Source organism: Mustela putorius, unplaced genomic scaffold, assembly GCF_011764305.1.
Source record: "Mustela putorius furo isolate JIRA1106 unplaced genomic scaffold, ASM1176430v1.1 tig00000551_pilon_pilon_pilon, whole genome shotgun sequence".
NCBI lineage: Eukaryota > Metazoa > Chordata > Mammalia > Carnivora > Mustelidae > Mustela > Mustela putorius.
Genome location: NW_025421412.1, coordinates 2,044,527 through 2,068,388, shown reverse-complemented (window position 1 = coordinate 2,068,388; position 23,862 = coordinate 2,044,527). Strand labels below are relative to the sequence as shown.

Here is a 23,862-nt window from a genome sequence, read left to right as displayed (position 1 = left end):
CTGTTGGAGTCAGAAGCGGGCATCAGACTTGAGAGCCGCTGTGGAAGAAGTCCCAGATAATGGAGACACGGAGTTGGCCGTTTTCCGTGACCAATCCGGCCCTCACTGTTGTCTGTGTTCCCGCGGGGAAAGGGCAGTCGTCTGCGTCTTAGATCAGCACAGGGTCGGGAGAACCCTTGCTTGGGCTGGCGGAGCTCGGGGGCGCCGGCCCGCGAGTCGTGTCTGTGCCCTTCGGGACCGTGGGCAGGCCTGGGGGAGGCCCCCTCGCTGCCTGCACGGGCACTTCATTGACAGAGGAACTTGGTAATGCTGGCCTTGGCCTTGTGTTGGCTTTAGGGAGCCTGGTGAGGCACTCAGCCTTGAGGAGGTTTTTAGGGCTGTTAGGGAGAGCGTGGAGAAAAGCACTTGGGCCTTTGGCATCATGGAGGTCCCTGTGCTGTTGGGTTTGCAAACAGGTGTCCCTGGGAGGGCTGCAGTCCGGGTGACAGGAAGTGTCTTTGCCACTTGCCTGAGCGAGGTGGCTTTTAGCAGGGGGGAGCATGTGAGCTGCACGTGTAGGACGTGGAGCCCCCTTTCCAGCAGAGCCGAGAGGAGCCCCCAGAGAGGGAGTGCTCTGGAGATGGGTCCTCTAGGGCCTGAGGTGTTTCCTCAGTCATCGTTGGAGAGGCAGGTGTCTTAAGTATGTCCATCTGGGGAGACGGGGCCTCAGGGCCTTACGCGGTCCGAGGCGCTGGCTCACTTTTCCGGTTCTCTTGAACGCTTTTATCGCGGGCTTCGTGCCGGTTTCTTCACGTACAGGAGCAGCAGGTAGGGAACGACTTGCCTGCCGGGGCTGGTGGAAAGGCGCAGGGTAGCTTTTGCCTCTGAAACGTTGCAGTCACGACAGGTAGCGGTGACTGGTTCTAATAAACGTGCAGTCTCGGGGCGCGTGTTTCTTAAGACGCTCTAGCAACTTCCTGGACCTTCACTGTATTCCAGAGAAGCCGCTTCTCTCTTTCCTCCTGGCTCCCTGCGTTGTCTGGGGTCTCTGCATCCTGGGCCCAGGGGAGACGGAGACGGAGTCCGCCAGCCCAGCATCTTGTGCTCCCACTGGCCGGCACTGACCCCGAGCCCTCGTTCTGCTTCTCCTTTTCCCGTCGCTTCCTAAGATCAGCGTGTACCTCTGTGGCTTTTCAGTCCTTAACCTCATGATGAGGGAGTATTAGGGCGAGCGGCCACAGTTGGGGGGGTGGGGGGTCCGGGTTTGGGTGTGAAGGCTGCAGTGGGTGGTTTGTAAGATCTCTTCTCTCTTCTACGTCAGGTCAGGGAGCTGACACTCTGGAGTGTCACAACCCTGTAAACTACCCCCCCCCCCCACGCCACAGCCTTTTCCAGACAGACACACAGACACACAGACCTGTGCAGCCCCAGGCAGGGTGTGGCAGAGCCAGCAGGAGGGCCCAGCCCTGCGTGCTGAGGCTGGCTCCTCCGGTGACCTGCGTCGTGGGCCACCCGGAGCTTTGGGTGGAGCTGCTGCACTGTACGCCTTTCGCACTTGGAGGAAATCTTTCCTAAGACCTTATGAATCCCCACGTTTGGAAATAGAGTAATGTGATGTCTTTCAAGAGGCACGATAACGTTCAACTTTTACCCGGCCCCTCCCCTGTGTTTTGAGAGTTGGTTGCTAAGGGTCCGCAGACAGGAGCAAGCCCCCTCAGTCCCGCATTTGCAGTGGGGGGGGGACGGGGAGGGGGGTGCTGGCCTTAGGGCGGAGGGTGTGGAGCCAAGCCCGGCCTGGCGGCTCCTTCCTCTCCTTTCCCCAGGGGCTCACGTCCTGTCTTACAATCTGGTTTTTGAAAATGTGAGGACAGTTTAATAGCCTGGGTTGGGAGGAAATGGGCAGCGGTGGTTTTTTCCTTGCGTGGCAGGGCCCGATGAGGTGGGGGGTCCCTGCCGTCTGATTTGTTACCATCTCAGGGACATGCCTAAGAAGAAACCAGGGTTAGGTTGCTATAAATTGGTTTTAGTTTATGATCTTTCATGTTGATCAAATCTCTAAGAAAACGTTATGCTTGTTAGGTAGGTTAGTTACTTATTTTTAAAGGACCAGTGACCTGAAACCTGAAACCCACCAGAATTTGCCTTGCGAGTTGCAGCCCATTTGTAAGATCGGTGACACCAGGGGCTCCCTGAATGGTGGTGATAGAGTGAGGTTCTGTGCCTGCGAGGTAATGGAGTCACTGCTCCTTTGTTTGGCCCTGCCGGAGCGGCTGACAGTTCAGGGAGTGTCTGTGTGGCTGGCCCCATGTCCTCCTCCTGTGTGGCTCCATTGTCTGACTGGCCCAGGCTCTCCACGCCTCATGCCTGAGGGCGAGCTAGACTGGCGGGGGCCCCGCCGTGCCATCCGTCAGACTGCGGAGCCGGGCTGCTCTGTCCGCGGCCGGCCTGCGGGTGCTGGAGCTCTGGAGCCGGGCTGCGGAGTCCCATGGGGTCCTGCAGCAGCCAGAGCGTGCAGAAGTCCAGGAGGGGGAGACAGGTGCCCATGCGCTGGGGGGAGGGGCGGCGGCGTGGGCGGGGCGAGGGCGGCCTGGACAGCCGCGTGTAACCCGTGTAACCCGGGGTGTTGGGGTGGGAGGGCTGCCGGCCGTGTCTCCCGCACTTACTTGGGGCGCGTCTGTGAACCAGCTGCGGTGCCTCCATGCCGCGTTCTGGTGGAGGCTTTTTGGCACTGTTTCTGGTGCGTTCTTAGGAAGGCTCTTATGTCTGCACGCTGTGCTTTACTGCTTTGATGGAGGAAGGGCCTTCTTATCGGACTCACACTCATCCTAGTGAGGTCGTCTTGTGCTTCCTTCCTCTCGTTTTACAGACGGCGCGGCGCGTGGCTTCAGGCACTCTGGAAGCAGCGCTGCTAACGGTTTGTAGTATTTGTATCCAGTGCACGAAGTCACAGTTTGGTTTCTGTTGGAACGTTGAAGACTTTACATCTTCTGCATTAGTGGCAGATTTAATTTTTTTTTTCGGTTCAAGGACCAGTCTCCTTGGCTTCATGTTACTTTTAAAGGATAATGTCTGCTTAAATAATTTTCTGACGCACTGGCTGGTGTCACATTATGTTCTCTGTCCACCATTCCTTTGACATTTTTGTCCGGTGACCATTTCTTCGAAGGGAGACATTGTGATCCTGGGACCAGCACCCAGATTTTCCCACAGAGGAATGAGCTCTCTGAGCAACCCTCCGCCCTCCGGCTCACTCCCCCACTCTCGCATGAATAGACCCATTCAGGGGAGAAACCAGAGCCCAGTGTCACAGTAAAAGCAACTGATTCTCTTCATCTTAGCTAGCATGTAAGTTATTTAATCAGGTTTGCACTTAGGAAGGACCGTGCTCTCCCTAGAGGACACACAGAACTGAGCGGATGAAGAGCCCATGTTGAATGCATGTTACTAATGTGGAAATCTGAACTTAGATGAGCGATTACTTTATTTTAACGTTTAGCATATGTACTTTAATTATCAGGTCGGGGAGAAGACTGCATTTGTGTTTATTCTGTGCGTGATTGAGGATGTTGGTTCTGAAAGAGAAGTAGCACTTTGTAGTGCATTTTGTGGAGGCTCAGAAAATACGCGGGATATGATTTTCTCATTGAAGAAGGCGCTGGGCCTCTGACAGAGCAGGACGGAAGAGGGGGTCCAGGAAGGGGTTTGCGTTCCTTCCGTACATCCGTCCATCAGGTCCCCTGGGAGCTCGGGTTCCTGTACTCAGCCTGGCGGGCAGAGAGTGGGCATCAGGCATGGGCTGTGTCCAGCTCACGTGCAGACGCTACCACGGGCTCTGCTTCTCACTAGTAGTTTGGTTTGAAGGATCCTTCCAGAGGACAGGGCCGCGCAGAGAGGGTTAGAGGGATAGCTTCCCGGAGGAAGAGAGCTGCCGCAGGCCTTCGCATCTGGGCCCGCCCGCTCACCCGCAGGCCTTGGTGCCACCCCTCCCTACTCTGGTGGGGCCTCTGCTCTTGGCCATTGCGGATGGAAAGGGGTTTTTTTTACCTCAGCTGTTTTGCACTTGAAAAAAAGAAGATTTTATTTACCCATTTGAGAGAGACAGAGATCACAGCAGAGAGGGAGAAGCAGATTCCCTGCCAAGCAGAGAGCCCGATGGGGGGACTGGATCCCAGGGCCTTGAGATCATGAAGTGAGCCTAAGGCTGAGGCTTCACCAACTGAGGCCCCCGGGCGCCCCAGGTTTTGCACTTTTTATCTAACGTAGGTATCAGGAAGCATTTTAAGGTTGGTTTATCATTCTTTCTTTATAGTAGTGGCTACTTAAGTGCTTTATACTGGTGGACTTTTAGTTTTCAGTAAACCTGTGGGGCATGATTTGAGACCATCATTCTCTGATGAAATTGATTTACATTTGCTAGGCTCAGTCTAAAGAGCAAACTTGATTTTGTCCGTTGAAATACACTTTGCATATGTCAAAATGCATGGATTTTAAAGGTCTAGTTCAGTGAATTTTGGCAAGTGTATGTATTTGCAGTGACTGCTCAAGTTACGGTGTGGAACGTGTCTGTCACCTAGAAATGTCGGCCCTTTCCCGTTGTCACTCCTTCCCCACTTCTGCCTTCTGCCCTCAGCAGGTTAGTTCTGCCGGTTCTTGGACTTGACTGTGAGCGGGACTGGTGTGACACTCTTGTGAACGGCTGGCTGCTTCTGCAGGGCCCCGTGTTGGAGACCGGTCCCTGTGTGTGTGCTTCTGTGAGTTGAGCACCTCTGATGATGGGATTTAGCGCAGGCTCGTTCTGCGTGTCCTTGTCCCACGTGCCTGGCAGTGAGAGGACGTCAGTCGCGCAGCTGCGGGAAGACTCTGTGCCGTGGGTTTTCGTCATTAGTGGTCACGGCGAGGGGCAGTAATAAGCACATCGGTATTCCGTCAAAGCAACGTGTGAGTCCGGACAGGGACGCACTGAATCTTACCGGCCGGTAATGGTTTTGTTTGTTTGTCGTAGGTGCTACAGAACATTTTGGAAACAGAAAATGAATATTCTAAAGAGCTTCAGACTGTGCTTTCAGCCTATCTACGGCCTCTGCAGACCAGTGAGAAGTAAGTTGGACGGTCTGTTGCACTAACCAACATAGTCGACACCGAGGCTCACCTCGGAGAACAGAGGACGGAATGCTGGTGTAAGCGGGTGAACCGGCTTGTTTGAGATGCAGGGATGTTTAGTCGGTGGGGCCTCACCTGGGCATTGGGAAGGGAGAGGAGAGTGAAAGGGCACGTACTTTTACTGTTATTTTCTTGGTTTTAGGTTAAGTTCAGCAAACACTTCGCATTTAATGGGAAATCTGGAAGAAATATGTTCTTTCCAGCAAATGCTTGTTCAGTCTTTAGAAGAATGCACCAAGTAAGTAAGATGCTAAACATTTACAAAATTCAGGTTATTTATTACAACTGGTATTTAAAGATTCGGGTTTCATGTAATTTTAGAAATTGCATTTCTAATGATGGAAACTGTTACTTTGACTCTTTTTGGTATATCAACTTTTATAGTATGAATTGTTTTTGACTGTCTAGAGTTTATAGGAGGGCTCTCTGCTGACTGTGGAGAAAGGAGAGAGACGGGCCAGCAGCAGGAAGTTTTGAGGTGTTGGGCGGGCCGGGGACGTCGGGAGGAGGAGCTGCGGAGGTGGGCTGCTCCTGCTCACGTTCCTGGCCCTCGGGAGGCGGAGGGGGCGGAAGCACTCCCTCTGTAACGTGCTGTGGCGATCACCGTGCTCGGTTTTGCCTTTTCCATGATATTTTTTGTGGGAAGGGGGGAGGCATGTTCTGAGTGACTGGCTGTCAGATTGACTTTTTTCCCATGTGACTGTTTTGTTCTTGGTCAACATCAGACACGTGGACTAAGTGCCCGCTGGGTGTCGGACAGCTTGCAGTTAAATGCACATGAACACACTTTCTAGGCTCTAGGTCTCCAGGGGATACTTGGTGTTGATTTCCTGTGACTTGAGAGAGGAAAGGGTCCTTCTTACTTTTAAATTCTATTTCTGTGTCCACAGGATCAGGAAACTTTTTCTCCCAGAATCTGGCTTGTGTCTGGTTTCTCCTTCCTAGTGTTTTGTCTTTCTCCATCTTAAGTGGTGAGGGGTGTTCTGCCTCCGTGTCCCAGGCTGACCATTGGCCATGCTCCAAGTAGGTTCCAGGTTTCCTCCAGGCCCTCGATCCTGGAAGGTGTGGCAGGAAAGCTGAAAGACATGGGAAGTGCTGGCTTTCAAGCAGAAACTCCCATCACGTTTCCTTTGGTAGCATTTTTGGTTTGTATAAAGTGGCATTAATTACTGGCATGAAAAGAGTAGTTTGAGAATAGGTTTGCCTTCCTTTTGATGTACGGAGGTCATTTGCCAGCAATGTGGGGCCTTTGTGAGAGGCCAGCCTCTGTGTGTTTGCCCTTGCTTTTCCCAGTGGCTGTGGACAAGGTGGACTAAATACCTTAACATTTGTGTAGAGTGTTTGCAGCACCTCTTTTGGGCCTTCCTCTGTACTGCAGGTGTGTGGATCTGAACCCTAAAACTCAGGGAGGTCACATAGTGGCCGAGAGTCCAATGTCTTGTCAGCCTTCAGGCCTTGCATCCTCCTGGACTTCTGTGTGACCAAGGTAGTGTTTCGGTCACGTTCCTCAAGGGCCTGGTGCATTGGTGTTAGCCGTTGGATTTTCCATGGTGGAACAGAGGGTTTGAGATTGGCTTTCCTCATCAAACAGGCTTTGATCATGAATATTCTGAAAGTTTGCAGAGATTGGTGCAGAACTCAGGTGCATAGTCCTAGAATTCTGCCCCCCTCCACGTCCCAGCAGCTTGGGTTGAACCAAACTGTGTCATTTGCTCTTGGAGCTTAGCTGCCCTCCGTGGCATAGCCCTGGCCCCCCCTGGCCCAGAGCAGAGAGAATTGCGTCCTTCCCCTCCAAGTGCCAGGCATCTCCGGAGTCTTCCCCTCTGGTCCTCTGCTGCCTTCAGACCGTTGGTTTTATCTTTTGTCCAGAGTTTGTGGACCTGCAGGGGGTCCGTTTGATAGGAATAAGGTGGCTGTGACCTGAAGGGGGGCCTCCGCCGTGTCGGAAGCCAGCTGCGGGCCCGGTCTCCCAGTCGGCACCGTGCGGCGTCGTGCTGTTCTGCTTCCACGGTTGCTGCCAGTCCTCTCCCTTTCTGTTTTGCTCTTGTGAGTTTTTGCCTGTTTGAGGCTCAGCAGCTGCCATAGCCTAGATTTGAGAGGGGGGGAGGGCGTCTCTGGGTGGGCTCGGTCTCCAGCTTTCCCCTAAAGGGAAGAAGGGCTGTGGTGTTTCTGTGGTGTGTGTGTGTGTGTGTGTGTGTGTGTGTGTGTGTGTGTGCCTGTCCCCGGGCTACCTTAGTAGCAAACCTCGCCGGCCAAGGGATTCTCTGATTCCCCTTTTATACAAAACTGAAGGGTTCATAACCTCTCGTCCTCCCCTGCCCAAAGCCTTGATTTGGAGGGTCTGTAGCTGTGCATAGGTGGCCACGGCAGCTGGGTGCAGGTGGAGAGAGGGGTCAGTTTGTCTCTCGGTAGCAGAGGAGCTTTCTGGGATGGGCTGCTGTCTGCTTGGTGGCTGGGGTGTGCCCACGTCCTGGGATTTTGTGTATTTTGTTTTCATAGAGGTGGCACACAAGGAGGTCTTCCTCACTCTGGTTTTCTGTATTCATTACTTGGCAGTTTCCCTTCTGTCCATGAAATTTAGGATGTCTCCCTTGTGTCGCACGTCCGCAGGCTACCGGAAGCTCAGCAGCGGGTCGGAGGGTGCTTTTTAAATCTGATGCCGCAAATGAAAACCTTGTACCTTGCATATTGTGCCAACCATCCATCTGCAGTGAACGTCCTCACGGAGCACAGGTACGTGCCCTCAGACCCCCTCCCCTGAGGGCAAAGGCTCTCGGGGTGCTCCCCGTGTCCGCTCATTTTGGCCATGTGTTACATGACACTGTGCCGATACCCACTTGTTTGTTCAACAGTCACGCTGTTTTTAGTTTCCTCTTGAGCTGAGGGCCTGGGAAGTGCTGGTAGGTGGTCTCTGAGGTGCTGAGTAGCATTTTTGGAGCAGAAAAAGGGTGCTTTTTGAAGTCTTCCTTTAGCTTGGAGCCCTTGGGACAGTGGGTTGGAGGAGCCGTTAGGATTCTGGAATGTAGCTGTGAGCTAACCCCAGGCTACCGCATCCTGTCTTTCAGCTCCGAGAACTGCGGCAAGCACGGGGTTTGGAATTAGATTTGCCCTAAGAGAATAAGGTCCTGTTAAAACCAGGGCTGGGTGTTACAGGTAAAAGTTAAGTCGTAGATAATTAGCTTTTCAACCTGAAACAGAACTAAAAGAAGTGAAACAGCACGCTTCTGCTCGTTGGCTCCGTGAGACCCCGCGAGGCTGAAGGAGGCGGAGCAGGAGGCGGCAGAGCGGCTGGTGGGGGGCCCGGGGCTGCTGGGGGGAGTGCGGGCGCCCGGCTTCCACTTCGGAGAGAGGCACCGAGTTTTCCTGGTGCGCTAGAGAGATTTTCATGGTTACTCTTGAAAAGAGCTATTTAAAAATTTTTTAAACTGTAAATGAAAAGTTGTTTCAGTAGCATTATGGATAAGTTAGAGTTAGATATTTAAATATTTCAACTTAAAAACGCTTGCCGACAAGCATGCTTGGGCTGTTTGTAAATGGGGCCAGGCCTCAGGAGTAGCATCCCTAGGAGCGCGGGGGGCGGGGGCTGTGGAGCCAGGGCCTCGGCTCACCTTGACCTAGTTGGAGCCCCAGCTGTGCCCTCCGCTGGTGAGCCTTGGGCAAGTCCTCTTGCTTCTCCGGCTGTTTTCCCTTCTCTGGAAGTGCCGCTGGTGGGGTTACTGTAAAGCATCAAGCAAAAGGCGCGGGAGAGCGAAACTGAGTGGGCAGGTGCTGCGGCGTCCCTGCTCCTTGCGGTCCTCTCTGCGCCCGTCCTGAAATGAGGCAGCGGCCTGTGGCGGGTGACAGAAGGAAAGGGAGGTCAGGGTATATGGAGCCCAAAGGACCCCGCCCCGCTCCCAAAGGACCCCGCCCCGCTCCCAAAGGACCCCGCCCCGCTCCTGTAAAGTCTTCCTTCCCTGCCTGTGGGAGGGCGGCCGTGTTCCCACATGCCCTCCTTTTGTGCTCTGCCATGGCCTCTGGGGCATTAGAATTTCCACAGAAGCCGAATGCAAGGATTACATTTGCGTTTCTGAGAATTCGCAGGCATTACTGGCATGGCAACAGGGGAGACAAGCAGGAAGCAATAGGATGACTGTCCTTGAACACTTTTGTTCTTCCTTTTTAGGGGGTGGGGTTTGATCCTCTAGGGTCTGGCTGGAAGTCTAGAGAGGGTGGGGTGGGCTCTTTTGGGGCCTGGTTCTAGCGAGGTATTTTTTCCCCGTGGAAGTGACATCTGTCCTGACGGTGGCATTTAAAGGGATTTAGATTGTTTACGAAGGCGTTCAGACTCCGAAGGGAAACGCTTGGGAGTACGTGATGTTTATCCCTTCTTCTCTGCTATTACGGCAATGACTGTTTGTGTCCTAGCTGGAACCTCGGTGCAGCATTTCCCCAAAATAACAGGGAAGGCATACGGACAGTTGTGAGTGGGGAACCTGGGCCGCCTCCCCGTGGCGTGTCTGTGGGACGGGAGGGTCCCGGTCCCGCTCTGGCTGGGGGAACTGGAGAGTGGCCGCTGCTCGGGCTGACAGCATGCGCTGCCTGTGGGGCCTCCTGAGGTCTCTGGGCGGCGGGAGGCCCTGCCCGGCCTCTGGGGAGACCCTGCCTCCCAGGCATGAGTTGGTGAATTGAGAAAGGGTTGTGTTTGGCTGGGACCTTTTCTCTGTTTCACGACGCTTTATTCCGGCCTCTTCACCTGTCTTCTCTTCCCTGCTTCCCCGCATTTGTTGGGGTTTTTAGAGCTGCCGCGCTTATGGATCGGCGAACCTATTTTTATGCTTGAATATGCTTTCTAAGGATTGATTCAGGTGTACTGATTAGAAGTTGTAAAGGCTTTATTTGCAATTGTGTGATTGCTCATGCGGTTGAAATTCTGGGTGTGAATCTTGGGACCGCATAGACAGGGCTGTGGGTTGTGTAGAATCAGAGCGGAGAGGTTCCTTTTGCATTTTCATGACAGGAGACCTAGGTTTGTGGCTGCCTGTTTTGAATAAGTGATGTGTTTCATAACTTAGTCTGTGAAACGAGGGTTTTTCCCTAGCACTGTAACTGCTGCTTTCTGCTTGGCACACACGGGGGTGTTCTCTAGGACCGTCCTGTTGTTGGAGCCTCCAGGGTCCCTTCAGTAACTGCTGCGGGGGTCTGCCGCACAAGGTTGCTAGCATCCGGAGGAAGGAAGCTGAAAGAGCCATTGTTCTGTCAAATTAGCCGTAACCAGTTGTTTTGTCTTGCGCTAAATTTAAAAAACTAAAATGAAAAATGATCTATAAAAACTTAACTGTGTACATGTTCTGGCGTCCTGGGATCATGGATGTTAAAAGAAGTTAAGTCTTCTGTTTGCAGAAATGTCATCTTAAATTCTTAGTTCAAGGGTATTTCTGGAGGAGGTGAGAAGTAGAACTTGTGTAGTTCTGTTACTTTTTCTCTGCCGTAATGACAGGAAATTTCATGTGCAGAAACATTAAAAAACAAACAAACAAAAACCGTTCTGAATGGACTTCCTGTGATTTTCTTGGGCTAGGAAAGCCTCCTCGTGGATTGTATCTGAAGGAGGTGTGCTTTCAGTCCCGCAGAGCTCTGCTTTTATGGGACTGTGCTTGACTGGTTCAGACACTGCGAGAAATGCTGCTAACAAACCCGTTTCTTCGTCGTCAGTCCGTCCTTCCGCTCTGCTGCTTTAGGGATGGATGCGGTAGTTGGCAGAGGCGGGCACTTGAGGATGGAGGGGTGAGGGGCAGGCACCGCGTGTGTGAGCCACACAGGAGGACAGTACGGTCACCGGGGCCACACCGGCTGCCGGAGTCTGCCGTAGGCTCTGGGGCTCTCCTCGGGGCCAGCCACCCCGCTAGCAGAGAGGAGGGGGCCTCCGTCCTCACGGGGTGCCTTGTTCTGTGAACGCACAGAAGAGGACACTGTGTGGCAGGCTCGCTGACGGGCCCGGGGGTTAGGTACAGAAGTGTCTCAGGAGCCCAGCAGAGCGCTTGTCTGAAAGCGGGTCAGCCCTTTCCGGCCATCCCTCCCGATGCGTTCTCCTGGCCGCAGCCCTCACTGCCACCCGAGCTGAGAGAAGGCGGTGGCTGGGCGCCAGCCTGGGCTCCGCAGTTTCCCGCCCGTCCCAGTGGGCAGAAGTTGATGTGGAAGGAGCGGGGAGACAAAGCGCTGACAAAGCGGGGAGCTCTGCAGCAGGTGCTGCTCCGGGCCCTTAGGTCCCACAGCCTCGGGCAGACGCCGCACCCACGCGCAGCAAGGTGGTGGTGACACCCGCTGTGCCCGGCTTCGGTAACCGCGGTCGCGGGCTGTCCGGAGGAAACCAGTCTCTGAGGGCGCGTTACACACACACACAGGCTGCCCCGGGTCTTACACCCACGCACTTCTGGAGGAAGCTCGGCGGCTTCTTTGATGACTTAAGTTCTGTCACCGTGAAAGGCTGCCTTGCAGGTGAAAAACCCTGACGCCTTATTCTTACAGAAATGAGAAACTGTCCGTGTGTAAGTTTCTAGAGCTAGGGTTGTGTGAAACCTTCCCCTTTTAAGGATTTGCTTTGGCTTTGCTAACACCGCCAGAGTGTGAATATAGAAATTAATTTGGAAGGTTAACTTCAAGAAGCGGAGGTGTCGGTACAGGAGGGGAGCTGGGCAGGCGGCCCGGGCCCCTCACCACGTCAGTCCCGTGCTGCTGACACAGCCCGGGCACGCGCCCTGGCTTCAGGGAGTGCCGCTGGCCCCGCCGGGCCACCTCGTTTTCATAAGCCCGGCTTCGGGTAGAGAGAGCTGAGGAGGTCTTGTGTGCTTAAGAAGCGTCAAACCAGTTTCACGATGATCGATTCCTTTGCTTTCAACCTGGAATGTGCAGTCTTTTATGTCCAAGTGGGTTTAGCTCTGTGAACAGCTTTCCCCGTGGATGTGCAGGATCCATCGCGGCTGGGTTAGAGGCGGCTTGTGCCAACCCCGATTCTTGTCCTCCTGTTTCCACGGGGAGTCCTGTTAGTTGAACTGGAGGAAGTGGCCGTGCCCAGTACTTTTGAACTAGCCGCCTCAAAGCGCGTCCGTTTTCACCAGGAGCCCTAGCGTGGCTGATGCTCCCAAGCAGCTCGGGCAGTGGGCAGGTGTCGTTGGGTTGGGGGTGGGGGGTCAGAGGAGGTGAGGCACTGGCTGGGGACCCCGAGGTCGGAGCAGGTCACCTGCACTGACGACCGGTGTGCCCAGTGGTTCTTCAGGGTTTCCATGCTTTTTGGCTTCACTTGGTGTTCCTCCCGGTAGGGGACATGGGGGCTCAGAGGTCAGGGTGGTGACCTGAGCTGCTTTGTCCTCCCCCCAGCCCGTCTGCCCCTCACGTTGCCGTGCCTGGAGTGATGCAGGGGCGACAGTGGGGAGCATAGGGGTGCGGTTGGGGCGTGAGGGCAGAGCCCGGTCCCCAGCGTGAGTCCTGAAGGGTCTGTCGCCGACCTAGCTCGATGCGCACGGCTGCACTCACTGGCCTGCTCGGGTCTTCCCAGACGCTCCGCTGCGGGACTGAGACTCGGGGCGGACGTGGTGTGGTGGTCGTGGAGTCCCATGAGACACAGGACCGCGGGAAATGCGCAGGTGTGGCTTCCGCGTCTTTAATTTCTGACTGCGCGCTCCGTGTCCTCGTCGGCGGACGCGGGTGACGGTCTTCGTCGACCCAGAGACTCTGAGACGTGACGGTGGGACGGTGCTGTTGACGCCGTGAAGCCTCAGTCGTGCTGTCTCAGCCGCGTTCCTCACAGAGCGCTCCCACGGCTGTGGGGCCGGGGGAGCCCTGCTGCAGGTCACGGCAGCGGGGAAGCAGCCTTTACCTTGTGTGTGTGTGTGTGTGTGTGTGTGTGTGTGTTAAGCCACCTCGAGGTGCCCGGAGAGTCGCCGTCTGTTCTAGCTTGGAGGGCGCTTGCTGCGAGCCGGCCGCTCCTTTGGGAACTAGGCGCGCCCCGCGGCAGGGGGCGGCGGTCGGGGTCGCGCGGCTGCTCCTGCGCCTCCCCGAGCGGGCGCGCCCCCGAGATGGGCCAGCGCGGCCCGCACCTGTGGGGCTCGCCATGTCCAGTGTTCCAGGGACCCTGTTCCGTGTCATGACCCAGGGCTGCTGGCGGGGAGGGCGGCCCCCGCTCCGGCGCGCTCACCACCGTCTGCTCTCTCCCTGCGGCGCGGCGGCCAGCGAGCAGCTGGGCGAGTTCATGGAGAGCAGAGGCGCCAGCAGCCCCGGGATCCTGGTGCTCACCACCGGCCTCAGCAGACCCTTCCTGCGCCTGGACAAGTACCCCACGCTGCTCAAGGAGCTGGAGAGACACATGGAGGTACGGCGCGCCTGCCGCTCGGAAGCCGAGCCCGTCGGGGACACTCTCCGTCCACTTCAGAGGCTGCAGCCGGCCAGAGTGCTTGGCGGGGTTTTGACCAATGGGTTTTCAAAAACGATTTTGTGAAATACTAAGTTTTCTCCTTTCCCCAGCTCCACATAAAACATGTCCTTCCTGTCCTCTGTCACCCACGCTGCTGTTAGGAAAACCCCCCAAAACTAGAGAACGCCATCTCTAGTCTGCGAGGCATTGAGGTGCCGCGTTAGGGACGCTTAGCCATAGGTCGTCGGGGCGGCGTTTGCCCAGGAGTGACAGGAGAGAGCCCAGCACCTCCTGGCGCAGGCTTGTCTGTGTCGGAGTGCTGGGCTGAGGCCTGGCGGGGCCTTGTGTGCAGGTCGCTGTCCGTAGGAGGGCTGCGAGCTTTCCCTGCGAAGGCCGGGCCCTGTGGCCTCTGCCCCGCCGCCCACCTCTGCTCTCGGGCGCCCGAGCAGAGGCTCCGTGGGAGGCTGGTTGCGGGGGCGGGTGCAGACTCCTGCCGTGGGCTTTTCTGAACGGGCGTTTCCCCAGAGCCTGGCGGCTCCCTGAGAACAAGAATGGCGCTTTAATGAGAAAAATCAGATCTGTTGTCGGTTGAAAAGCATTGGGAACGTTTCAAGCTAGTCTGTAGAGTGCCTTCTGAAGAAAACAGACTGTACATTATGGAAGCTAATAATATTTCTTCTATTCAAAGGATTATCATCCAGACAGACAGGACATTCAGAAATCCATGACTGCCTTCAAAACTCTCTCGGTGAGTGATTTAGCGAAATATTAGGGCTTTTCCTCCCAAGCATTATTACAACAAGGGAATGTAGAAAAATGTTTGTTACCTCAAAAAGTGTGATGATAGAAGAAACTGAGAGTTAGAATTTGGATGTATCGAAATAGAAATGAACGTGCTAGTTTGTTTACGTGGTGGTGATTCCGCATGCTTTAGTGGGGAAGGACACCAAGAAAATTACAAGTAGTTGAACCTTTAAAAAGCTACCACATGTTTGATGCTGTGGTTGCTTGTAAAGGTCCTTTTCTATGGACTGTGTCTTCAGGAGGACGAGTGGAGGCCTGCCCTGTCCCTGGGCTTCACGTACCCGGTGTTTCTGCAATGTGTCTGACTTACAGTACTTGCTTTTGGTCCCTTGCTCAGTCTTTGTGCCAGCAGAGACCAGTAAAACCAGAAAATACGTCCTTGTCCAGTCTGCGTTTTTTTCCCTAAGAGTAGCGAGATCTGCTGTATCATTCTCAAATAACGCTTGAGTCCAGAGCTGCCGCGGGTGTTGCTGCTCTCACTTCCGCGCTCGTGAGTAACACGGATCCTCGCTCAGTGGATTATCTGTCTGAAGGAGGGACAAAGCAGTATGGCCGACACTGCAGGTTCTGGAGGCTTCTGTGTCTTCTAACACTGGTGTTCTGTGTCTCAGGCCCAGTGTCAGGAAGTACGGAAAAGGAAGGAACTGGAGCTGCAGATTCTGACGGAGGCCATCCGGAGCTGGGAGGGAGACGACATTACGACCCTGGGCAGCGTTGTGTACATGTCCCAGGTCATGGTTCAGTGCGCCGGGAGTGAGGTACGCAGGGCCTGAGCCCCTCTGCAGAGCGTGTGGGAGCAGAATGGAGTGGAGGGACAGATGGCTGCTGCACTGGCAGTGGTCCTGTCCTGTCCCCTCTCCGGACTGTCTTTCCTGAAACAGCTTAAGATGTTTTTGGAAGAAACGGAGTTGAGAGCTGAACATAATTTGTGTTCAGTATAATGTGTTTTGTAAACGCTTTCTCCGATTCCTCAGTGCGTCAAGAACGTGTTACGCTTTGGTCGTCACGGGATTAGAGCTGATGAAGGAATGTCATTTTAGTAGAGTTCCTGGGTCCTCATTTGTTGTCCGCCTTCTGTCCTTACGTGACGTGGAAGTGGCTTCGGCTCGGCCAGTGGGGCTCAGCTCCTGGCGGGCCACTTGAGCAGCGTAGGTCATCCAGGATGAGGGGTGGCCGGCCTCTGTCCCCTGAAGGGTGGCCTCCACGTAGGACTGGTGTTGCCGCAGAGCAGGGTGTGTGTCCCCGCCTGCCCCGGCCTTCCTGCCACCGCGATGGTTCTAGGAAGCCTGACTCTGAGGGTGTCCATCGTTCAGCCTGTTATGTCCTCTCTCCTGCCTGGCCGTTGTGGAAGTCCGTTAGCCGGTGGGTTTGGTTTAAGTGAGAGATGAGCATAGCCTCTTGTCTGATCCCCGAGGGAACCCGTGGATTGTGTCCCTGTGCCTGAGTTCCTTTCACCCCCTCACCAAGCGAGCGTCTCTTCCTGAGGAGTGGAGGAGTTTTGTCCTGCCTTTGTGTGTGTCAGAAGGAAACAAACCAAGAACAGTAATTAACAGGATCCAGATATGCTAATGACCCATTTGCAAACTTGAAACTCTTAGGATAGTAAGAAAACCCCAACTCTTGTCAGTTTGGGGACTGTGGGAAATTGTGATTTCCTAATTGACATGGACTTAAAAGACCCCACATCTTCCTAGAAACAGTCTTTTAATCATACACTTTGAAACGTTGGGAAATGTTACGTTAGTTTGTAAGCAGTGTTTTCTCTACCACGTGAGATCTCCGACGCGTGAATAGGTGTGCCCAGACAGCGGGTGCGGGTCATGACTGGGAAGTTGACAGCAGGTCGGACGGGTTTCTTGATGGCCGGGCCTCGCAGGGCCCAAGCTCTGAAGGGTCCTGCCACGTCGCCCACCTCTGCGCATGGCGTGCAGTAGTGCTGTCACATGAGTCTGAGATGCGCAGCCTGGGTTCAAGGCCTGTGGCTGTGGCTGGCTCAGAGGACTGCGGAGGACCCTGATTCCGGACCGGTCAGCATTTGCTGTGGAAATGCCGGGAAGGGCAGTCTGCGCGCTTTACGTTCCCAAGAACCTGTCCTGTCCTCGTCGTCTCTCTGGGGTGGTTTTTTTTTTAAACCTTTTGAAGCAAGTGGTTTTTAATAGAAATGCTCTTAAGTCTTTCATGTAAAGTAGGTACGGTTTGTAGCACGGATGAAAACAACACTGAATTGTTTATCGGCTTTAAGGGAAGTGCCAGGAATTATTAATAGAACAGAGTCCGTTCCAGCATTTTATCCTGCCCCCCTTTGGCTCTAAAGGTCTCATGTTCCCCACCACGACCCCCAACTTTGAGTTCTTTGTTTTTTCTCAGACCTAACAAACACTTTTAGACTAACTTAAAAGAGTTATTGGCAGAGCTGAATTCCTTAACCAATTTTTTTTTTTAAAAGATGCTGCGGTGGCTATTTGCAAGTCTAAGACTTTGTCGTAATTCTGTTTCCATTTATTTTCGCTGATAGAATTGGTAGAAACGAGGAAACACGCACCTGTTTCATAGGATGTAATGTAGACAACTTGTTCTCACATTTGTAGGTTTTGAAAACAAAATAATTTGCATTTCTTTGTTCTTTTACATTAGGAAAAGAATGAGAGATACCTTCTGCTCTTCCCAAATATTTTGCTAATGTTGTCTGCCAGTCCTAGGATGAGTGGTTTTATCTATCAGGTAAAATACATTTTAAGTTTATATTCTGTTGTTCACTGTGGATCTGAGAGTCTGTTCTGGGCGCGTTTGGGATTTTCGGGTGAAGCAGTGTGCGTGCGTGCCTGCGTTGTGTCTGTGCTGCTGTAGGTACAGTGTTCCTCGTACACGTGGCTCCTGGCTGTATGTCTGTGCGACTGTGCGGACGGAGTCCCGTGTTACTCTAAGCACAACAGGAGGAGACCACCCAGCATTTGAGGGCTGCCCACCAGCTGTGTCACCGTCTGGAGCCCTGTCTCGCAGGTGCCACCTTCCTGGCCACCGTGGTGCCGCGGACGGTGGCGGTGGACCGGACTCGTGGGAGGGTGCGGGAGGGTGCTGGCGGGTGCGGGCCGGGAGGTCCCAGAAGCTGCAAGTGCTGCAGGAGCCTGGCCGAGGGGCGCTGGTGTGAGGAGTAGCGCGTGATCCCAGGCTGCTCGTGTGTAGTCGTCCTGCTGACTCTCGAGAAGGCTGAGCCTGGAAGAAGAAGATGCAGGGTGCAGGGGAGAGGTTTTGTTTGTCTACAGAAATTTAAGTGGGGTATTCCTTAGCTAGTTTCTGTCCCGTAGCTGCTTCTGGCTTCACGGCCTTTGTCCCGTGTGGTTATGGAAGGGCAGGTCCTCCCGTCGGGCATTCCCAGGTCCTGCTCTGCAGCCGCAGTTCCGAGTTGGTTCAGACAGAGTATACTCTCTGTCCGGGACACGAACGTGGGGGAGCCCAGGGCCAGAGGCTCCCGTGGCATGTCCCCACAGAAAGCTTAACCACCCATAGAAGAGTGGTTGCCCCACACTTACTCCAGAAGAAGCACTTTGAAGTTGATGAAGCTGGTGCCGCCTCGTTTGTCGGCACGCTGCCGAGCAGGTGTCTGTGGCTCAGGCGGCGCCTGCCCAGGATCCCCAGACTGGCGCTCCACCTTGTTAGGCATCCCCAGTAAACATGAGGCCGAGTCCTTCCTGCCGGCGTGCTCTGGCTTCTGTCTTGTACCCCAAGAGGCTGAGGACGGGCCCGGCTCAGACCCGAGGGAGCAGAGGTTGCTGTTTGGGGCGGGCTCAGGCCCCTGGCGATGAGGCCGGTGTCCACGCCACGTTTGCCCTGGCTGTTGGCATTGATGTGCCCCTGGAGGCTTCCTGGCCCTGGTGGGGCCCCACTTTCCTGTTCTGTGCAGGGGGTCTCGGGAGGGGGTCCGAGTGCTGTGGCGCATGCCATGTGTCCCAGTGGAACCCATTTCTTGCTCTGAGGGACGGAGAACGTGCCGTCACGGGGTCGGTGCAGCCTTCCATGTGGGACCGCTGCTGTGGTCTTCTGCAGCACTTCTCAGAGCTGTCTTCGTGCTTCTCTGGGCCTCGCACGGCGGTGCTCATGTCACTCCGACCGTGGTGACGCCAAGCCCGGTCCAGTGTGCCGCCCGGTGAGCTTCCGGACAGGCTCTGTGCCTGCGTGGGAGGGCAGGCAGGTCGGGAGCGCCCCACGGGCCATGGCACTGCCTCTGGCCCCTCTGGGGCCCCCTGCCTTGCTGAGAGCAGCTGCTTGGGGAGCCGCAGAGTGTCATCCCCCCACCCCCCGCAGCCCCCCGAGAAAGCACCAACGCGCTTCTCCTTAAGCCTCGGCCACCGGGTGCCGTGGGAGTACGTTGTGTATTCGGCCTGTGCCGTTACCGACGCTTCGTGTGCAGCCCTGTGCCTGTGAGGTCTGTCCCCTGGCCTCTCCCGTCTGGTTCCCGCCGTCGTCCGCACTGTGTGGTACCCAGTGCCACTACCAGCTGCTTCTCTTCTCTGGGGACAGCGCAGTGTGACTCCTGTACGATTCCTTTTGCTGCAGCTCCCCTGCTCTGCCTGCCAAGGAGGGGCTTCCTCCAAATGTCTTTGTGAGGCAGACCAGCTCCTTTGCACGTGGCGTCTGAAGTAACTGTGGTGGGCGCCAGTTTTCTGTCCTGATAGGCCTGTGTTCTGTCCTCGTGTTCGTGTTTGCAGGAGCGCGTCCGATGCGGTTGGGTTTTGTTCTCGTCGGCTGGCTCCGTTTTTTTTTCTTTTTTGATTACAGTGTTATGATTTCTTATTTGCCCTAGAGATTTTGTAATATGCATATGGCACAAAGAGCTTTTTTGGTTTACACTGTTCTTTGCCATTTCTAAACTCATTTAATACTTATTTTGATAATGGAACCTTCTTTACTAGAAAAGCACTAATTGTGTTTTTTTTGTGGGGGGGGTCTTTTTTAGGGAAAGCTACCAACGACAGGAATGACAATCACAAAGCTTGAGGACAGTGAAAATCATAGAAATGCATTTGAAATATCAGGTGATAGGCACAGACTTTGCGGACGCTCTGTCGTGGTGCTGAAGGCAGCTCACCGTTTGTGTGCAGATTCTTGCTAGACTGCCCGGGGGCCGATGGCTAAGCGCTGTTCATTTCTGCTGGTGGGGGGGGCTTGTGTGCCCGTGTGTGCCCGTGTGTGCTTTCTGCCGGTTCGCCCCCTTCAGCCTGTTTCTCCTCGCTTCCAGGGAGCATGATCGAGCGCATCTTAGTGTCCTGCAGCAACCAGCAGGATCTGCACGAGTGGGTGGACCACCTGCAGAAGCAGACGAAGGTCACGTCTGTCGGCAACCCCACCATCAAGCCGCATTCCGTGCCGTCTCACACCGTAAGGGTCCCCTTGCTTCTGCATCCACCCTGGGTCAGCCTGCGGTTGGGCCGGCAGTGAGTGAGCACATGCCCCGAGGCGTGACCACCTTCTGGACCATGAGGGCAGATACAGCCTGAATCGCCCTGAGGGTTCCTGGCATGTCCCTGCGGAGCGGCGCATGGCCGCACACCGCTTGCTCCTAGGCTGTGCCTCCGTGCATGGCTTGCCACATCGACTTGGGGGGTGGGGCCCAGGAGACCAGCTTACGGGGTTTTTTACCTGGAGCCTCAAGAGCCAGCGGTGCACTGCTTTTTTCTGAGAATCTCAACTTCATCATTGTTCTGATTTTAGGAAATCCGCTTATTTCCATGTAGAGCTCACCAGCTCTTCGATTTTTTAAGTACTTAAACATTTTGCAGTGTCTCAGCACAAAGTATCCCATGTATGAAACCCCTCTTCCCTGGTGTGGTGCGCTTAAGACCCTGGTTTCAAGTCCTCGCTGCACCTTCCACATCCTTCTCCCACAGGACTGAAGTATGCACACCTTTTCACAGGTGACCTGGGGTGGGGGGCACAGTGTTTCCAGGTGGAGGGTATTCCTCACATTCCTATGAGGTGGTGTGATCTTTTTAAGACTCTAGTTATTCATGTGATACAGAGAGATACAGGGAGAGGAGAGGGAGAAGCAGATTCCCTGCTGAGCCAGAAGCCTGACGCAGGGCTCGGTCTCAGGACCCGGAGATCATGGCCTGAGCGGAAGGCAGATGCCCAAACATCTGAGCCACCCAGGCTCAGACCCGAGAGGGTCGTGATCTTTATCTGGACTCGCTACCATGTGGTTCACTTCTGCATTCCTTATCCTTAGCAGTCAAGGCTTTGCTTAGCAAGAGTGGCTGTAGGGTAACTTTTTTTTTTAAATGAAGGTTGATTTATTTAAGAGGGAAGCGCACTTGTGCAGGCAGGGGTGTGGGCAGAGGGAGAGCGTGAAAATCCTCAAGCAGGTTCCCCACTGAGCAAGGAGCCCGATGCAGGGCTTGGTCCCAGGACCCTGAGTTCATGACTTGAACTGAAATCAAGAGTCAGACGCGCAACCACCTGAGCTACCAGGTACCCTGTAGTGTAACGTTCAGAACAGTTTTCTCTTACGTGGTTTCTCTCCACAGTTTGGAGGTCGAGACAACTTATTTGCTTAAGCTAACGTTTCATTTTGAATGGCTCTGCCATTTATAACTTTTCCATACTTAAAAAAAAAAATTACTACAGATGCTTAGCCTACATGGAACTGAATTTGTTCCAAAGATGTGTGTGCGTGTGTGTGTTTATAGAGGAAAATGGAACTGCTACCTCATATTGTCAGGAAAGCCTTGAAACCAAACAGTGGGATTTCACACCAGGTAAAACTTGGTTCTCTGAATCCTGGTGGTCTTCGTCACAAACAGGCATTGGAAATGTTACGTCCTCTCCCTCGGGAGTTTCCTCTCTGAGGTGCTGCGCATTCTCCCTGCGATCTGGCTGCGTCCAGCTGGAATATTCTCGTTTTAGCACACACCGTTCCCTCTTTGGACTTGAGGAACAAATCCCAGTGTTACTTACTGTGACGTCACTGCTACAAGAGACGTTCTACATAATTTTCTCCCTTGTGAACTAGGTGTGGGTGTTTCACCTGCCACAAGACACACACACACGCCTGGACCTGTGTGCGCCAGGAGAGGCCTGTGGTTACTGCAGAAAGTAACCCTGGGGCGTCGTGGCATCCGCTGCCAGGCTTCCCATTCAGCATGTGTTTCAAATAGGCAGTTCTTTTGAAGGATGACCTCACTCTGATTTCCAGCTCAGAGAACATTTTGCTCTTCTATTAAGCATGCCTTATTGTTTTGGGTAATTGAGGTCACAGGCTAATTTGGAGTATTTTATTGAACATTTTTGCATTTTTTTGTCACTGTAATGGAATATTTTGGCATTTTCGAGGAGTACGGACCTTCGTTATCTTTCTGGAAAACTAGATTTTATGTATAACTTCATTTTGATTAACGCTGGTTTTTCTGAGAAGATAACTCGTTTTACCCTAGTGATTGGCAACTAGTGGTTGGCAAAATGTTTGTGCCAAGAGATTGCAAAATGTTATCAGCTTTATGGGCAATGACAGTATTTGTGGCAAGTGTCCTTTGGTTTTACAGTCATTAGCAGGAACGGGCCTGGCTGTGTCTTAGGAAAACTTTTTAAAGGAAAACAGGCATTTAGCCCACCCCTAAATCACCAGGAGTAGATATGTGGCTGGGAGAATTACCCTCCCCCATAACCACATTCCCAGTATAGAAATGCCTTTTGGTTTGCAAAATTCTGATCTCTGCTGAACGGAACACCTTGTCGCAGATGCTACTCTGTGGCGAATAAAGGTGGTGGTGGGATGCTGGGTCAGGGCCTCCACATTCTGCCGCCTACCCCTCGCCCAAAGCTGGCTTGACACACGGTAGGCAGGTGCCCTGGGAGCTGACTGCTGGGGTTGGAGGTTAAAGAAATGATGACAGCCTGGCAGGGTTTTAGAAACGGGCAGCACCTCGTGGGGCCGGGGGCGGGACCCCTGATTGCGGCTGTTGTGTTCTGTGCCCTCTTCCCCGGCAGCTCCCCTCACATCCGATGGCCCCGTCGAGCAAACACGCGGACAGCAAGCCGGTGCCCCTGACGCCTGCCTACCACACGCTGCCCCACCCCTCCCACCACGGCACCCCGCACACCACCATCAACTGGGGGCCCCTGGAGCCTCCGAAGACCCCCAAGCCGTGGAGCCTGAGCTGCCTGCGACCTGCACCTCCCCTGCGGCCCTCGGCTGCTCTCTGCTACAAGGAGGTGAGGTCAGAGCGCGGGCGAGTGCAGACCGGACATCTGGGTGTGCTGGGTGGGCTGTTCTGTGCTTCAGTCCTATTTGTGGCTGGGATTCTGTGACGTAATTAAAACACAGAACCGTGACGGTCCGCCTCGGTTCTTCTGTCTTCCCTTCTGCTTCCGCTAGCATCAGACCCTCTGTGCCCTTCACGGATGGGTCTCGCTTCCTGCCGCCGGGAGCCTGGAGCAGAGGGCTTCCCTGTGCCCGGCGTCTGGTGAGCCCAAGTTACTTCGCACACCTAAATCAGGGTGGGTCTTGTCTAGGCTTTCTGGCCCTTTTCCAGGCCCGAATGAGGGCCGCCCTGGAAGCCCGCGTTGGTCACCGGGAGCTGTTCGGGAGGAAGAGGACACGCACAGATGGAAGTGGGAGGACGTGGCTCTGCGTGTCCGAGAGCTGGGTCTGTGGCAGCGTCTGTCCGGCATGGTCACGCCAGGTGCTGACATGCAGGACAGAAAGGGCCTTATGTACCTGGGAAGCTCGTATGCTTGGGGAGCTCTTGACTGCAGTGGTGCGTGTGGCCGTGTGTGTGAGTGCGTGTGCACAGCCCGAGTGTGAGCCTGAGTATAGGGCGTGAGGCGGGGCGTCCTGGTGTGCCTCTCCAGGCCCGGCTGAGGTCCCGTTTGCCCACGGCCCTGGAACGCCTGTCCTTGCCCGCAGCCCTTGAATGTCTTATGACCCACGAATACTACGCAGGTGGAAATCTGTCCTTGACGTGTTTTGTTAACGAATTCTGCTGTTAGGATCTCTGTCTTGCTAGTAATAACGCACCCAGGTCCAAGGGTGCTTTGCCGTGGGTGGCTACGGGACGGATGTGAGGGTCTGTTACTTGTTTAGCCTTGCAGAAGGTGCCGGTCGTGTGGTGGGGGGGTCTCCCTGCTGTTGAGGAAGGGCAGGCGGAGAGTGTCGGGTCATGGAGCACAAGCATGAGGGGAGAGGTGTGCCCGTGAACCTGAGCAGCCCCTGCTGTCTGGGCTGCCCCTACTGTGCTGGACCTAGTGTTGGGGTCTGTGTCGCAGAGCCCTCCGAACCGAACCCTTCTTGGAAATGCTTTCACAGTGTGTGCGTGTGGGGCGCCGTGCCGCTGGCTGTGGCTGGGCCCGCAGGTGGGGACGCGCCTGTGTGTGCCTGGTGTCCTGCCCGGGGCTGTACAGTACGTGCTGTATTTAGTTCTTCGGACACTGATCCTCCCATGTTTTAGAGAGCTTGTACCGTGTAGCAGAAGATTTTGAAGAGCTTCCTTTCAAAACCAGGCTGTGTTCTTTCCGCGCTTTCGGTCTGATTCCTCCCGTAG

The 23,862-nt window shown here is 54.5% G+C and overlaps 1 protein-coding gene across 10 annotated transcripts in view; it reads left to right on the top strand.

Moving 5' to 3' along the window:
* ARHGEF7 (Rho guanine nucleotide exchange factor 7) overlaps nucleotides 1–23,862 on the top strand; it is a 122,416-nt gene that overhangs the window by 79,918 nt on the left and 18,636 nt on the right. For 9 of the 10 annotated variants that reach the window (XM_045081291.1, XM_045081288.1, XM_045081290.1 and 6 more), the window contains 10 exons: nucleotides 4,982–5,076; nucleotides 5,282–5,377; nucleotides 7,750–7,872; nucleotides 13,345–13,483; nucleotides 14,214–14,273; nucleotides 14,941–15,087; nucleotides 16,964–17,050; nucleotides 19,284–19,362; nucleotides 19,566–19,705; nucleotides 22,310–22,534. In XM_045081291.1, the coding sequence (XP_044937226.1) occupies nucleotides 4,982–5,076; nucleotides 5,282–5,377; nucleotides 7,750–7,872; nucleotides 13,345–13,483; nucleotides 14,214–14,273; nucleotides 14,941–15,087; nucleotides 16,964–17,050; nucleotides 19,284–19,362; nucleotides 19,566–19,705; nucleotides 22,310–22,534 (1,191 nt within the window). The remainder of the gene's footprint in view (nucleotides 1–4,981; nucleotides 5,077–5,281; nucleotides 5,378–7,749; nucleotides 7,873–13,344; nucleotides 13,484–14,213; nucleotides 14,274–14,940; nucleotides 15,088–16,963; nucleotides 17,051–19,283; nucleotides 19,363–19,565; nucleotides 19,706–22,309; nucleotides 22,535–23,862) is intronic. The other variant, XM_045081289.1, reaches the window with a different exon arrangement.